We start from the raw sequence: 16757 nt of genomic DNA on the forward strand, positions 1-16757 counted from the left end.
AAAGCTCAATTTTGGGGGGAAAATGTGGTCAATTTTGTTTGGGTACAGCGTTGCACGACCGCGCAATTGTCAGTGAAAGCGACGCAGTGCTGTATCACAAAAAAATGGTCTGGTCATTGAGCAGCCAAATCTTCCGGGGCTGAAGTGGTTAAAAAATAAAGTATTCAAAAATGCTGATCTTGACGTTTTGAATACTTTGGAGTGCAGAGGAGGGGTCTTATAGACCCCTCTCCATGAGGAGTACTTGTGCTGCCTATTACTGTAACAAGGTATGTTTACATTCCTTGTGACAGCAATAACAGTGATAAAAAAACTAAAAAAATGTAAAATGACAGTGTAAAAAAATGTATTTTAAATGTACAAAATATCGGCTATCGGGAGGAGAGGTGGCCGATATATTGGTATCATATCGGCACCGAAAAAATGATATCAGTCGATCCCTACTTTCAAGCTGTCTAATGGCTTGGTCGCACCCAACTTAAGGAATACACAGAGACCCTTCACAAAACCTCCACCTTCCGCTCTGACACCTGAAACAAGCAACGACAAAAAGATCCAAGAGGTCTCCAACAAAATCATTGAGCTGCTGATGGGAGAGGTTCCTATATGGTGTCTGAATTTCACTGTCTCTTTATCTATGGTGGAGTGGGAGTATTTAGAAGGACAAAAGGATCTCTACAAGGACATCATGATAGAGAACCCGGCCGCTCCTCACATCACCAGATGGATCCAGTAAGAGAAATACCCCAGAGAGTTCTCCCAGTCCTCTGGAATCCCAAGAATGAACATAGGAAAATCTCAAAGTCCCATATGAGGATCAGGTTGAATGTCAGATTAATGTTAAAGTTGAAGTCACAGAGAGAGAAGAAGAGAAGTATTTGAGGACTGATGTGCAGTATAAAGAGGAGAAAGTTCTTTCAGATAGATCCAGTACCAGAAATCCCCCAGAGAGATGTCCCCGTCATCTGTATTCCCGGCACGCCATACAGTAACATCACAGGATCCTCCAGTACTATACAGATGGAAATGCAATTAAAGGTGAAGTGAAAATGGAAGCAGAAGACCCATATGTGATCGGTGATGGTCCATGTAAGAAGGAGGAAGTCCCTCCAGAGATCAGCACAGCTACACAGCACAAAAGGAAAACCAAAATAGTTCAGCCCCTGCCCTCTCCAGATGACAAAAGCGATGAGGAGGACCTCACATCTGATTCTGCGGAAGAACACTCCATTCCCACAAACCTCCACCCAATACGATCATCTGATCCTTCTATGCAGAGGGGTGCTTCTCGGATGACCCTCACAGAGTCGCTCATCACACGAGTCGAAACAGCCGTTTCCTGAATGTGGAGGATGTTTTAGCCAAAGAGCAGAGGTTAACGTAAACACAGAGGGACACCCTATATTCGTGTTTCGAATGTGGGAAGTGCTTTACCCCAAGACGCGTCTAGCGGAACATATAGGAACAAACACAGGGACAAAGCCGTATACCTGTCCCCAATGCGAGAGAGGTTTTCCCTCAAATGCACATCTCATCATCCACTATAGACTGCACACAGGGGAAAAACCCTATTCGTGTTCAGAGTGCGGCAAACGCTTCCACCAAAAGTCAAACCTTAACCACCACCAGGTGATCCATTCGGACAAGAAACCCTACTCTTGTTTGGAATGTGGGAAATGTTTTTTGAGGAAGAGCGATCTGGTGACCCATCAGAAAAGCCGTATTAATGTCCTCACTGCGGGAAGTGTTATAGGAGTAAGTCAAACATCAGAGGATCCACAGGCATAGAGGTTTGCTTGGTGTTCTCAGTCAGGGAGAAGCTCTCCATATGGGGATCGAACAGGCTTTCTGAAGAAACTTTACCCACGCTCAAATGGACTGTTGCCGCATAGATTGCTGAGGGCCGGTGCTCATGGCTGGAGTGTGCGCTCCCAAGGCACCAATCCATGGAGGAAGTTAGCCGGTGGCCCGGTGCGTTCCAAATTCTAAATTCTTTTTAGTTTGCATTGGGGGCGGCACAAGGTGGCTAACATTTTTCAGCCTTCGAGGCATCAAAAAAGAAGGCTGTCATGGCTGAAACATGTTGGCTGTTTGGTGCCACTTTTAATGTAGCCTAATAAAGGGTTTGGAGCTTGGAACGTGGCGGGTTGCCGGATAATTTCTTCTATGGATTGAAAAGGCTTTGCCTTAAAATTTCATGCCAGTGAATAATATACATCTTACTAGCAGGTCATGTTTGTGTACCTACTGTGGAAGAAGCTAAGAGTCCAGTTATTCAGATCAGCTGCAAAATTACATCTGGCATCTAACATCTTGAAGATTTTACATTTATTCCCAATGAAAAAGGCCTCTCTCCTTTGCAAAGTACATTTGATTTGAAGTCAACTATAATATATACTCTTTCTAATATACAGCACTATTTGGAAGTAAGTATGTGCTACTGCATTACACATACAGGAACAGCAACTCTACTTGGCCACTGCGCATACTCCCAGCTCAGCTAGCTAACAATGACTCAGTGCTTGCTTTAGTAGAACAACTAAGATTTTTGCCAAAAGCTTAAGTTTAATCTGCTTATATAGCAGGGAGCTGTTAAGAAGGGCAGGTAAGTCATGTACAGGTATGTTGGGGAGGCTGTTACACTGTTACTTTGCCCTGAATGGCAACAAGACAAAAGACAGAACTTTATGCAAAAAAGAGAGAAGAGCCACATGGCTAATCAGCCATGATTACGGCCTGATGACCGAAACGCCTTGGCTTTTTTGACTGTTGTTCACCTGCATTAATAAAACTGTTTTATTAACTGTTTTCATTAATAAAACTGTTTTAGCCGACTTCCATGGCACCAGCCTTTCTCCTTTTTTGCACGGATTGCACATGGAGGTTTGCAGAGACTTCACAGGCTGAGTGCTATATTCTTGAGGCTGACCAGGCATTACACAGGAGGTAGTAGCTTAGATGCACCTGTTCCAAAAGACAGAGCTTAGTGAAACAGAATTCTAAAGTGCTGAGTCATTGATAGCGGGTTGTGTGGGGAGGAACTTTGGGGGTAAGCAGAGTAAGATAGCAAAAATGCTGAAGAGAAAATAATGCTCACCTGTGTGTAAAATTGAGACGTTTACTAATCTGCATGGGTTAGCTAATTCAGTGTGCTTGTGATAGTTTATCGAGTACATTTATTAAAATCAAATATGTTAACTTATGATTGCCATGTGGTTTATATGGATTGGTATTCCAAGAGTGTGGTGGGCAGTCCAGGGGTGAGGGGCATTTTGTGCTGGTGTGCGGTCCATGTTGGTCCACCCTGTGTGAGATCCCAATACCATACAAAGCACTGTACAGTGGTGAAAGGGGTGCAGGTGGGAACAGGGACTAGACATCTGTTGGCTAATAGCTCATCAATAAGTTGGAAAGGGAATTAGAGGCTGGGGGCTGACTCAGCAGAAAGAGATGTGTGCTTGTGGCTTTATCTCCAGGGATGGAATGTGAGCACGGGGTGTGAGAGGGTTGCTGCTGGTCTGGAGAGGAGCTGTGGGAGGTTTTCATCTCAGGGGAAAATGTGGAGGGGTAGCTGCCATACGAGTGGGAAGGTGGCTGTCAGTCTGGGGAGGGGATGTGAGAGGATGGCTATCAATCCAGGGCAGGGTGTGGAAGGGTGACCATCAGTGCGGGGAGGCGGGAAGGGTGACCATAGGTCCAGGACGCAGGTGTGGTCTCCAGTCCTCGTGGAGCTGTGGGAGGGCGACTGTCAGTCTGGGGAGGGAGTGTGGATGCCAGTCTGGGTAGGGAGTGTGGGAGGGTGACCAGCAGTCCAGAGAGAGGGTATGGGAGGGTGACCAGCAGTGTGGGAGGGTGGCCAGCAGTCCAGGGAGGGTGTGTCGGAGGGTGACCAGCAGTCCGTAGAGAGGGGGACAGTGTCTGCTGGAGGATGTTGGTCAGTCTGAGAAGGGAGTGTGGAAAAGTGAGTGTCTGTCCAGGTAGGGGGCTCAGAAGGATGGCCTCCAGCCTGGGTGGGGAGTGTGGGAGGGTGGCCATCAGTCCAGGGATAAAGTGTGGGAGGGTGGCCGTCAGTCCACAGAGGTACTGTGGCTATCCCACCACATCCCCTCCCCGGACTGGTGGTGGGACGACAATTAGTCTGGGGAGGTGATGTGAGATATTGGTTACTAGATGATGAAGGCGATATGGGAGAGTAGCTGTCAATCTGGGGATAGAAAGTGGCTGATGTACAGCTTTAAACAAATGTCAGTTGTACTTAAAGGGAAACTGATGTGTTGGGTAAATGTTATATTACATTTTGTTTAAAGGTTATCATTTTTAAAGGACATTTTAGAATAATTTTAAATCTTTATTTTACAAATGAACATTTAGTATAGGGTGCACCCATAACACTGCTGTCACAAAAGCATTTTTGGTTTTCTATAGACAGAGCACAGCAGGAATTGTTTGCGTTTAAGCTGCTTCTTTCTGATTGAAACCACATATAGGTGTCCATCTATGAAGGAGAGATGACCTGCGATCGTGATGATTGTGACTTATCTCACATATGTACTAGTTTATGTAGCTGGGATGAGAAGTGGAGAACATATTCTCCATAACACACAATGCTTCTGTCGTTCACTTTATTCACAAACGGCTGGTTTATGAAGGTGAGATCTGAGCATTCAAGTGAATTGGCTGCCCTAAAAAACGCACGCAAACCCCCCTCTCGCCCCCAATCCTGGGCTCTCCCATTCCACCGGAGCGATAAGGTCAGCAGTCTACTGAGGAGAGGGAGGAACATTTGTTGCCCTATCTCGTCTGTGACGCATGAAGCCAGAAGTGGCGAGAATTTTGGTCACTTCCAGTTTCAGTGTGGTTTCCCTGGCAGGGAAAGCAGCTGATCAAATGGATCTCTGTTCAGTCCGCTGCATTGGAGGGCAGAGGAGGAATTAGGGGTCTAATAGACCCCTGATCTCTCCATAAAGAGAACCTGTCACTGCCAAAAGCCATAACAAGGAGTGTTGTCCACCCCTTGTGATAGCAATAAAGTTGAATAAGAAAAAAATAGGATTTTTATAACAGCTTACCTGTAAAATCCTTTTCTTGGAGTACATCACAGGACAAAGAGCCACAGTAATTACTGTATGGGTTGTATAGGCACCTTTAGGTGATGGACACTAGCACACCCTGCACAGGAAGTTTAACTCCCTATATAACCCATCCCCTTACTGGGAGTACCTCAGTTTTGTAGCAAAGCAATACACGTGTAATCAGAAAGAGGGGAGGGACCTCTGTGTTCCGTGATGTACTCCAAGAAAAGGATTTTACAGGTAAGCTGTTATAAAAATCCTATTTTCTTTATCGTACTTCACGGGACACAGGTCCACAGTATTTACTGTATGGGATGTCCCAGAGCAATGCTATCTGAGGGGAGGGAGACACAAACAAAAGTAGGGTGCAACCAGACCTGAGGACCTATACTGCTGCCTGCAGCACACTGTGCCCAAAGGCGATTTCCTCATGCGTTCTTACAACCACCTGATAGAATCTGGTGAATGCATGGACTGAAGACCAAGTTGTGGCCTTGCAGAGTTAAGCCATGGAGGCTTGGTGATGCACTACCCACGAAGCACTAAGAGCCCTAGTGGAGTGCTCTTTGATTTGAAAAGGTGGAACTTTCCTCTTCAAACCATAAGCTTGAATAATTACTTGCCGAATCCACTTAGCAATAGTAGATTTTGACACTGCCTGTCCTTTTCTAGGACCTTCAGGCAACACAAACAAAACATCTGTTTTCCAAATCTGAGCAGTCGCCTCCAAATAGATTTTGACTGCTCTCACTACATCCAGAGAATGTAGTGACTTTTCTTCCGTAGAACAGGGTTCTGAAAAAAATGAAAGTAGAACAATATCCTAGTTTAGATGAAAACCTGAAACCACCTTCGGCAGAAAGCTAGGATGAAGACGCAATACCACTCTATCATTATGAATAATTAAATATGGCTCTTTACAAGAAAGAGCAGCCAATTCTGATACCCTTCTTGCAGGAGATATGGCTACCAGAAAGACTAGCTTCTTTGTCAAAAGGACCAAGGGAATATGTCGTATCGGCTCAAAAGGCTGTTTCTGTAATACCGACAGAACTAAATTCAACTCCCAAGGGTTCAGGGGTGACCTAACCGGTGGATTAAGCCGTGTTACCCCCTGTATGAAGCTACAGACGAAAGAATGCAAAGCAAGTGGCCACTGAAACAATACCAATAAGGCAGAGACCTGGCCTTTGATAGTACTCAAGGCCAGCTTCATCTCTAACCCCATTTGTAGAAACGCAAGGATTCTACCTATGACATACTTTCTGGGATGCCAACCCCTGCATTCACACCAGGAAACATAAACATATGCCTTCCAGACTCTATAGTAAATGACTCTGTGGGTTTCAATAGCCAAACCGTTAAATTTAGCGTTTGTAAGGTAGGATGGAACACTAGTCCCTGCGACAGCAGGTCTGGACGTGGTGGTAGGGTCCATGGGACCCCTGCCGCCATCTTTACGATCTCTGCATACCAAGATATTCTGGGACACGCTGGGGCTACAAGAACCATCGACTTCCTTTCCTGCTTGATCCTGTGAAGAAGTCGTGGTAGCAGCAGAATCGGAGGGAATGCATAAATCAGTACTGATACCACAGAGTCACCATCTGTTCCGTATGCGAGTGGATCCCTTGTTCTTGACACAAAGTGTCGACCTTGTTGTTGAACCTGGACGCAAACAGATCCACGTCCGGGATCCCCCATCTTTGGCATATAGCCAGGAAGATGTCAGGGGTGAAGAGACCATTCCCCTGGAAACAACTGCTGGCGACTTAAGAAGTCCGCCTACCAATTCTCTACCCCTGGAATGAAGATTGCCGATATGCACAGCTAGGGTTGTCCCGATACCACTTTTTTAAGACCGAGTACAAGTACCGATACTTTTTTTCAAGTACTCACCGATACCGATTACAGATACTTTTTTTAATGTCACGTGACAGTGTGTTTTTTACAATTTTTATTTGTTTCGTTTTTTTTTTTTTTTTTTTTTTTTTACAATGCTTTCTTTTTTTTGGGAAGGAGGGGGTGGATGGTGTCTGTGTGTTTTTTATTTTAATTTTTATTATCTTTTACAATAATTTTTTTTTATTATTTATTGCAATACTTTTTTTTTTTAATCAGCCCTGTTGGGGGGCTTTGTGAGATATCAGGGGTCTTAATAGACCCCTGAAATCTCCCCCTTGAGACAGAGAAAGAGACCAAGGATAGAGATTCCCCAGTTCCTTTCTCTGCAGCCTCAGCTGCACTGAAAATGAATGGAGAGTTTACAGCGGCTCCTCTTCATTCAAAAACTGAGACATTGTAATCACAGGAGATTACAATGTTTCAGTTATGTGAATGGACAGAGTCAGTGATCACTGACTCTGTTCATACATCAAAGGAAGGAGGATGACATGGGGAGGGACAGCAGAACGGAGGGGGACACGGAGGAAAACTGGAGGGGGGACAGCAGCAGAAAGGAGGGGTACAGCAGAAGAACGGCGAGGGACAGCAGCATAATGGCGGGGGACATGGAGGAAGAAAGGAGGGGGATAGCAGAACGGCGGGGGACACGGAGGAAGAAAGGAGGGGGACAGCAGAACGGAGGGGGACACGGAGGAAGAAAGGAGGGGGGCAGCAGAATGGAGGGGGACACCGAGGAAGAAAGGAGGGGGACAGCAGAACGGAAGGGGACAGTAGCAGAACGGAGGGGGACACGGAGGAAGAAAGGAGTGGGACAGCAGAACGGAGGGGGCGTGGAGGGGGACTGGAGGAGGATGCGGTGACAGTCAGTGGTGATCGTGTGTGGGGGAGTTACAAGCACAGCTCACCACTGTATAGATTTCACTAAAGCAGCTGAAAGGGAGGGGGGGAGCATGTAACTCCCCCACTTACCGATCACCGCTGACTGTACAGGTATCGGGTGAAGTATCTGGAGCATTTGCCCGAGTACAAGTACTCGGGCAAATGCTTGGTATCGCTGCCGATGCCGATACTAGTATCGGTATCGGGACAACCCTATGCACGACAAATGCTTTTCTGACCAGGTTAGGATAAGGTTTACCTCTCCCTGTGCGCCCCCTTGGTGGTTGTTAATCCTGACAGGACAACCCCGCAACCTGAATGTCCAGGCCTTTAAGGCTAGGTACGCTGCCCGAATCTCTAGAATGTTGATGGGCAAGGTCCTTTCAGTTCTGGACCATTTCCCTTGGACAGTCTTCTCTTCCAGGACTGCTCCCCAACCCAAAAGGCTGGCATCTGTTGTTACCACCTTCCAGGTAACTGGTAAGAAGGATTTTCCCTTCCGCAGATTCTCGGGTATCAACCACCAACTGAGGCTCTGGCGCACTATTGGTGACAAACGCATCAGAAAATCTAGCGCCTGGACCTTCTTGTTCCAGGAAGACAGGATACTGTTTTGCAGCAGTCTCGAATGAAACTGAGCATAGGGAAACGCTTCGAATGAAGCCACCATCTTTCCCAACAACCTCATGCAAAGGAGAATAGAAGGACCCTTCGCCCTGACGACCTGAACCAGCTCCTTTATGGCGCTGATCTTTGCTTGGGGTAAAAACACCCTCTTCTGGGTTGTATCTATAACCAGACCCAAGTACTCTAGTCTTCTTACTGGCTTTAAAGAAGATTTCTCTAGGTTGAGGACCCAACCTAGGTATTCCAGGTAGTTGATTGTGGTGATCAAGCTTTAGTCTAAGCGGGCTACCGACCAGTCTATTAAGAGCAGGTCATCTAGGTAAGCTATAATCGTTATACCTTGGGCCCTTAATCTGGCCAGAGGAGGAGCTAGGACCTTTGTAAACACCGGAGGTGCAGTAGCTAGATAGAAAGGCAGAGCTACAAACTGAAAATGAAATATTTCCACTTCGAAAACGCAGATATTTTTGATGAGCGGGGAAAATAGGTACATGCAGGTATGCATCCTTGATGTCGATTGATGCCAGAAGTTCTCCTCCTTGTAGGATGGAGACTACTGATCGGATTGATTCCATGCGAAAAGATCGAATTTTCAGGAACTGGTTTAGATCCTTGAGATCTAGAATGGGTCTGACATCTCCATTTGGTTTTGGCACCGTGGAAAGGTTTGAATTAAACCCCAAACCCTGCTCTTCCATGCGGACCACCATGATCACTTTCTGCGACAAAAGCCGGTCTAACTCTTGAAGGAAAGACTTCTTTTTCTCTGGATCTTTGGGAACATGTGACCTGAGGAAACGAGGAGGCGGGAATTCTCGGAACTCTAGTTTGTAACCTAGAGCTATTGTGGAGACCACCCATCAGTCTTGAAAATCCTCCTGCCAGACCCTTGAACTTTAGCAGTCCTCCCCCCACTCGAGCGAGCGGGGGCGCCCCTTCATAAAGGGGCTTTAGCGTTCTGTCTTGTAGGTTTCCTCCCCCAAGACTTCTTTTGTCCCTGGGGTTGACTCTGAGGTTTACCTCTTGAACCTGACGATGGAGGCCGTCGTGACTGCATGGAGGCTGATGCCCCTGGCCCTGGAGAAAGAGACCATTTAAATGAGGGACGTTTACTCCTTTTCTTAACTGGCAAAAGGGTACTTTTCCCACTTGATATCTTTTGGATATAATTGTCCAAATCATCCCCAAACAGCCTTTCACCGCGGAAAGGAAACCCAGCCGGGAGCTTTTTGCATGGTGCTTCGGCTAACCAATTTTTCAACCATAACATTCTATGCATATGCACCAACCCAAGCGTAAGGCGAGAGGTCTGAAGAATAGAATCTCTGATTGCGTCAATTGCAAAACACAAAGCCCCTGGCAGCTCGGCTAAATCCTGGGCCTGCTGTTCAGGGAAAACCTTGAGCACCTGTTTCAAATAGTCTCTCAAGGACTGACACACTCCAATTGCCTTCACTGCAGGTTGAGCTACTGAACCTGCCAAAGAAAAAAATGTTTTTTAACAGGAATTCCAACTTTTTATCGGTTGGATCCCTAAGCATTTGAGCGTTGTCAACAGGACAAGTCAAACTTTTATTCACAGAGGATATAGCAGCGTCAATTGCTGGTATACCCCACATCTTTGTAAATTCTTCCTCCATAGGATAAAGTGTTGAAAACTTTTTGGGAGGGGAAAAAATGCTTATCTGGGTGATCCCACTCAGAATATATAAGCTTTTTCATCAATGAATGGACAGGAAAAGCACACAAAGCTTGAGGAGGCTTCAGTGAACCCAAACAAGAAGTGGGCTTTTCAACCAACTCAGTTACGGGTAACTTAAATGTGGAGCGGACACTTTTCAGTAAGAGATTGCACCAGCAATTTCTCAGCCTGTGAAGCTGAAGAAGGTCCTTCCTCACTTGATTCCTCGGAAGAGGAGTCATCAGTCTCTTCACGGTCCCCTGAGGGAGAATCATCTTCCCTCCCCCACTGTTCCTCTGTTTGAGGGTCCTGGGTGGTAGAAGGGGACTTAATGCGTTTTCTTGCACTCTGTGAAGATGCGATTAAAGCCGTTAATCTTTCCTCCAATCCAATCATGGCTGAGGAAATTGCACGTGGAGGGGGGGCTGGAGAGGAGGAGAGCTGCTGGATGGAGAACCGCCACAATGGCGACGGCCACGGGAGCAGCGTGGCATCCCACCGACTGACCCTCTGCCTGCTGGAAAGAAGCTGTCCAGGTGGATGGATTCAAAAGAGAAAAATCCCCCCCTTCCCACATCCTACTTGGGGCTTGGGCTGGAAGAAGCGTGCAGCTTGTGACACAGAGCGAGACTGACAAGCATGGAATCAGGCTCTGAATACGTGCTCTTGACAGCCCCCGGTGGCGACTTTAGGCATGACAACATTTACTTAAAGGAGAAAAACCATAAAAATTAGAAAAATTCCTTAGGAATCTCCCTTACCTTATCCAGCTGCAGGGTTCTGTGGTAAACCAGACAGACCCAATCTTCACCACTCACGGTGGGCTCTGTTAAAAAAACCTTCAGAGACCGGGGCCCCTTTTTATCAGGGGTTCCACACCCCTGCACCTGTAAAGCACCCTGCCAGGAAAATGTGGCTGAAAAAAACAAACACTGGATCCCGGGGTCCAGCTCTCTAAAAAGAGGGGGGCCCCCACGCCAAAATTTCCCCTTAATATCCATACCAGACCCGAAGGGCCTGGTATGGAATTTAGGGGGACCCCCCACGCCAGTTTTTTTTTTTTTAATTTTGGTTCAGGGTTCCCCTGTGGGGAAATCCCATGCAGTTTTTATCAATGAACATTTATGTGTATTTTCGGACCGGCAATTCATGAATAGCCGCGAGTCATTTTAAATGACTTTTTTTCCTTTGAAATGTAATTTTGCTGTCAGACTGTTCTAAACAGGGGAAACATGCGCCCTTTACAGGCATACTTTAGACACCCCCCAGGTACGCAATTTAAAGGAATATTACACTTTTATTGTTTCACTTTAAGCATCATTAAAATCACTGCTCGAGAAAAAAGTCAGTTTTTAAAACTTTTTTTGCATTGATACATGTCCCCTTGGGCAGGACCCGGGTCCCCAAACCCGTTTTAGAACAATACCATGCAAATTAGCCTTTAAAATTAGCACTTTTGATTTTGAACGTTCGAGTCCCATAGACTTCAATGGGGTTCTAACGTTCATGCGAAGTTTTGGTCCGTTCGCAAGTTCTGGTGCGAACCGAATCGGGGGGTGTTCGGCTTATCCCTAATGGTACCCACATAAGCATTTGTATAAAAAGCTCCAATTGCACTGAATAAACAGAGCAGTAATTTGGAAATCTGGGAGGTATATTTTTTGTGTTTGTTCCCATCTGCAGTAAATATTATTAATTTGGAACCGCTGATCAATATGAGGATAGGATTTGCCTAGGTATAACATTTCCAGAAAAGAGGTTCATGAAGGAATCCTCCCCGCTGCGCTATTGGAATCTGACAGCGGGACACCTCTGCTGCCACAATACACTGATCGCCTAGGCTATCTGAGCCGGAGTTCTGCATCCCCTTTCTTTGCCCGCAAGTCTCCTGGGACACGTCACAGGTCCTAGAAGGCTGTGGGGCCATTCACAAAGCACAGTGCAGCTCGTGCATGCGCAGTGGGAAGTCGGCTGTGATGCCATAAAGAGTCAGAGCCGGCTCCCCACACTAAACTTGCCGTGGACCCAAAGAACTGGCCTGGGTAAGTACAGTGCTGGATCCTTGGGCAGGTAAGTGTCCTTTTATTAAAAGTCAGCAGTTGCAGTATTTGTAGCTGCTGACTTTTTTATTTTTTTCTTTCTAGGGTGAAGATCCTCTTTAAAGTGTTTGTAAACCCTCTTATAAACTCAGCAAAGTGAATAGCTTCAGGTGATACACAAAGTTGAAACAAATCCTGCTACAAAAGTTTTACTCTTTTATCTGCTGTCTACTCTTCCCTACATCCCTTCAAAAGTGCAGAATTATGATAAAATCCTTCTTCATCTGTGAAGACCAGAGAGGAGGGGGTGGAGAGCTGCAGTTACAGTGTGTGAGAGCTGATTGGAGGAAAAGAATACATCCCTCTCCCCACACGGCACAGGAGCGAGGGAAGGATACAGAGCCGTTTTCTGAATAGACAAGCTGTGTGCTGAGCTCCCTTCCCATCATAAATTTATCTCCTATGTCGGGAAAACTTGTCAGAAGTGACTCATGCTGATAACAGGAATGAAGCACCAGAGAGGAATTATGCCCCGTACACACGGTCGGATTTTCTGACGGAAAATGTGTGATAGGACCTTGTTGTCGGAAATTCCGACCGTGTGTAGGCTCCATCACACATTTTCCATCGGATTTTCCGACACACAAAGTTTGAGAGCAGGATATAAAATTTTCCGACAACAAAATCCGTTGTCGGAAATTCCGATCGTGTGTACACAAATCCGACGGACAAAGTGCCACGCATGCTCAGAATAAATAAAGAGATGAAAGCTATTGGCCACTGCCCCGTTTATAGTCCCGAAGGAAGGGGTTTTACATCACCGCGTTTAGAACGATCGGATTTTCCGACAACTTTGTGTGACCGTGTGTATGCAAGACAAGTTTGAGCCAACATCCGTCGGAAAATATCCTAGAATTTTGTTGTCGGAATGTCCGAACAAAGTCCGACCGTGTGTACGGGGCATTACACTTAGAGCTTTGGAGATAGATAAGTAAACACTACAGATATATGTGCTTAGTTCAGATTTCATGACTGAGGTTTACAACCACTTCGCGGAAATTACACAGTGACATTTCAATGAAGTTAAAAAAAAAAAAAAAATTGTAAACGGTGCTCTGCACTTTACAAGCGCAAGGCACAGCGGGCCAGAACGGACACTTCCTGCATGGTAAACCACCGTGTTTTACCATGCAGTAAGTATGAACAAGCCCTAAAGTTAAAAAAGAAAAAGTAACAACACATCGCACCACTCTACACGATGTACACGGTTTAGCACATTATGACAGAAACCCTGGGTGAAGGCAACAAAGTTTAATTCTATTTTAACAATATAAAATAAAAGTGGGTCTGATGTATGAAAAGTAGGTAATGGGAATATTTTAACCAGTCAGAATCCACCTTTTTATTTTCAACTAGGACTGCAGAAATGACATCTGATAGGCAAGTCAGGAGAAAAATCAGTTAGCATACAGTATATGCATACACATTTGTGTTTATCTGTTGGCTTGGAAATTAGCTCTTAAAATATCTACATTTTGCTAATTACATTGCAAGCATGCATATTCACACACAAAAAATATACAATACCTTCCATTAAAATACTGTACAATAAAAGCACTGCTGGACATACTTCTTCCTTTCTCTGCATGAGGAAATGAACCTGTATAAACATGATATGTCTAAAAAAAGAAAGCTTATTAATGTCTTTTCCGTTTAGATTTCGGAAGCTTTTAGAAAGTTTGGCCTGTCAGACAGTGATTCTGGAGTTCTTGTTGTTTTGACCGACGATGGGACTAAAGCCTTGAATTCTCAAGAAATAATCTCTCACGTGGAAGGCCAGCAAGTGCCTCTAGCAGAACTGTCACAACTAACAGACTTCATGAAAGTGAGAAAGGTACTTAAATCCATTAGGTCAATACTTTTATAGTTTTTGTTTGAATGTATTGATTGGAGTCCTCTGGGAGAGATCAATCTTAAACTTCTCTTTGATGTAGGCCCCTTTCAGATGGGGCTGACTCTGTCAAGTAGATCCGCCTGCTCAGTAGGGGATCTGTCCGCTGATCCCCCTGAGCAGGCGTATGACAGGTCTGCGTCTGTTTTCCTGCATAGCATAACGGACACAGCCTATTCTTCTCTTTGGGGTGGTCAGATGGAAACGAACCGCCTGTTTCCATCCGACTGTCATCCGAACCGTTAGACAGATGGGGAACGGTTCCCCATCCATCTGTTTTTGGCGGTCCCGATTGGATGAAGGCGAGTATTGGGGAACTGGAGAAAGTGAAAGTGAAGGGCAATCAAACTGATAAGAGGCATGGAGGAGCTCAGCTATGAGGAAAGATTAGAGGAACCGAATTTATTCTCTCTTGAGAAGAGAAGATTAAGGGGGGATATGATCAACATGTACAAATACATAAGTGGTCCATATAGTAAACTTGGTGTTGAGTTATTTACTTTAAGTTCATCATTGAGGACATAGAGGCACTCTATGTCTAGAGTAAGAGCTGTGAAGATGTGGAATAGACTCCCTCCAGTGGTTGTTCTGGCCAGCTCAGTAGATTGTTTTAAAAAAGGCCTGGATACATTCCTAAATGTACATAAAATAACTGGGTACTGACATTTATAGGTAAAGTTGATCCAGGGAATATCCAGTTGCCTTTCCAGGGATGAGGAAGAAATGTTTTCCCCCGCTGTAGCAAATTGAATCATGCTTTGCTGGGGTTTTTTGTCTTTCTCTGAAAGGCAGACCTAATCGGTCCACTGGTGTGAAAGGGGCCATAATTGCTCATGTGTACCTTGTTATCTGAATTTCAAGAAAGGTGGGACATGGGACAGAGCTGTTCAGTAAGAATAAAATCTATGTATAACTCCTTTATGCTGACTCACTTTTTCCTCCTCTGGGATATCCAATATTTAATGCATTTAGGCATATAACAGAGGAAGGAGAGGAAAGATGAACTAATGAACAAATCATTCATTCATTAGTTCAGAGAAAAACACAGATCACTATAGCGGCAAACAAGGATAGTTTTTTTTAAACCTTTCACCCTCTTCTCTACTTTACCTCTGATCTTCACCTTGCCTCTCTATGTGACCTTGTATAATAAACATTCACCTCGCTTATCCTGCACATTTACCCCCTTACCTCCATTTTTACACTGTACAGGCGGTCCCCGGGTTACAAACAAGATGGGCTCTGTAGATTTGTTCTTAAGTTGAATCTGTTTGTAAAAGGTAAATTTTTTACATTTTTTTTTTTTACATTTTACATTTTTTTACATTTCGGAACAGGTACATTTTTTAAGTGTAGTTCCGGCCAAAAAACCTATTTTTAAGCTTTTTGGATAGCATAGGGAAAGGTTAACACCCCTGTAACATTTGTTTTGCTGTCTGTGCCCCTGATCAGAAGGTTTTACCTCGCATTCTGTCCCAATGACAATTGGATTTTGAAAATTTTGGGTTGTTGTGGAAACAAGCCTTGGTGATAGAGCATCAGTGGAGGTACTATTTTCCCATAATAGCTCTTACAGGAATGAATTTCCCTTCCTAGGAGTAGATTTACTCTCACTTCCTGTTGTCTCTCTCCGTTTGAAAGTAGGAGTCATTTGTAAGTCAGATGTTTGTAACTAGGGGACCGCCTGTATGTGACCTATTCATTACAACTTCATCTTCTCCTCCCTGTGTATGACTTGTATTTACATGTTTTCACTCCCCTAAAACCAACATGTTTCTAGATTTCCAAAATATTGTGGCAAAAATTAGATCATCTTGGAGTGTTGACTGTCCAAAAAGGGGTTTTTGAGGATGTTTGTGCTGCCCTGGCATTTTTATTGCAACAGGAAGTAAGGGAAGCAGGGTTTTTTCCAGTACCATTCAAGTCATTAACCCAGAACAAATATGCAGATCAGGACTTCTGAGTTCACTATCTGCATACTTGTTCCAGGTCAGTGACTTAAAAATTATTAATACAAGACAAAAGAGACTCAGCAATGTCAGTGTAGGTTTCCTTTTTCGCTGCAGAGCCAGTTTTGTGTTTTTTTCACACATGTTTAAAAAATAATTTTAGGCCTGAAGATTGCAGAACCCCTCAAAACATTATATAACGAGTAAATAGATAGCCAACATGTCAACATGTCAAACCTTGTGTGCACCAGTGAAGTAGCGTTAAAACTTTGGTACCGTATATTTTTCATAGGCAATACTTTAAAAACTCCCAATAGGTCATCAGTTTAGAGTTACGGAGGAGGTCTGGTGCTATAATTATTTCTCTCACTCTGGTGTGTGGTGATATGTAACATGTGTATTGCAAATGTGCGAAAATTTGGGGGGGGGGGGGGTATTATGTGCTTGAGTGTAACTATTTCACAATTTACAAATTTGAATTTTTTTTTTTAACTCACATGAGGCAAAAAGTTCTCTTTAATGAGACATCTGGGGTCTAAGATGCCTAGATGCCTCACCTATGCTCTAGTGAATCTAATGCAGTGCATTTGAAAGTGAAATGGGAACCCAGAAGTGATATCTTACACGTCACTTCCAGGTTTAGCAAAAGAAAGG

At 44.7% G+C, this 16757-nt stretch overlaps 1 protein-coding gene across 1 annotated transcript in view; it reads left to right on the forward strand.

The window, feature by feature from the left end:
- TPRKB (TP53RK binding protein) overlaps nt 1-16757 on the forward strand; it is a 57343-nt gene that overhangs the window by 39344 nt on the left and 1242 nt on the right. Inside the window, exon 4 of the mRNA XM_073619700.1 lies at nt 13921-14097. Within this exon, the coding sequence (XP_073475801.1) occupies nt 13921-14097 (177 nt within the window). The remainder of the gene's footprint in view (nt 1-13920; nt 14098-16757) is intronic.

Source organism: Aquarana catesbeiana, linkage group LG03 (genome assembly GCF_042186555.1).
Source record: "Aquarana catesbeiana isolate 2022-GZ linkage group LG03, ASM4218655v1, whole genome shotgun sequence".
Lineage (NCBI taxonomy): Eukaryota > Metazoa > Chordata > Amphibia > Anura > Ranidae > Aquarana > Aquarana catesbeiana.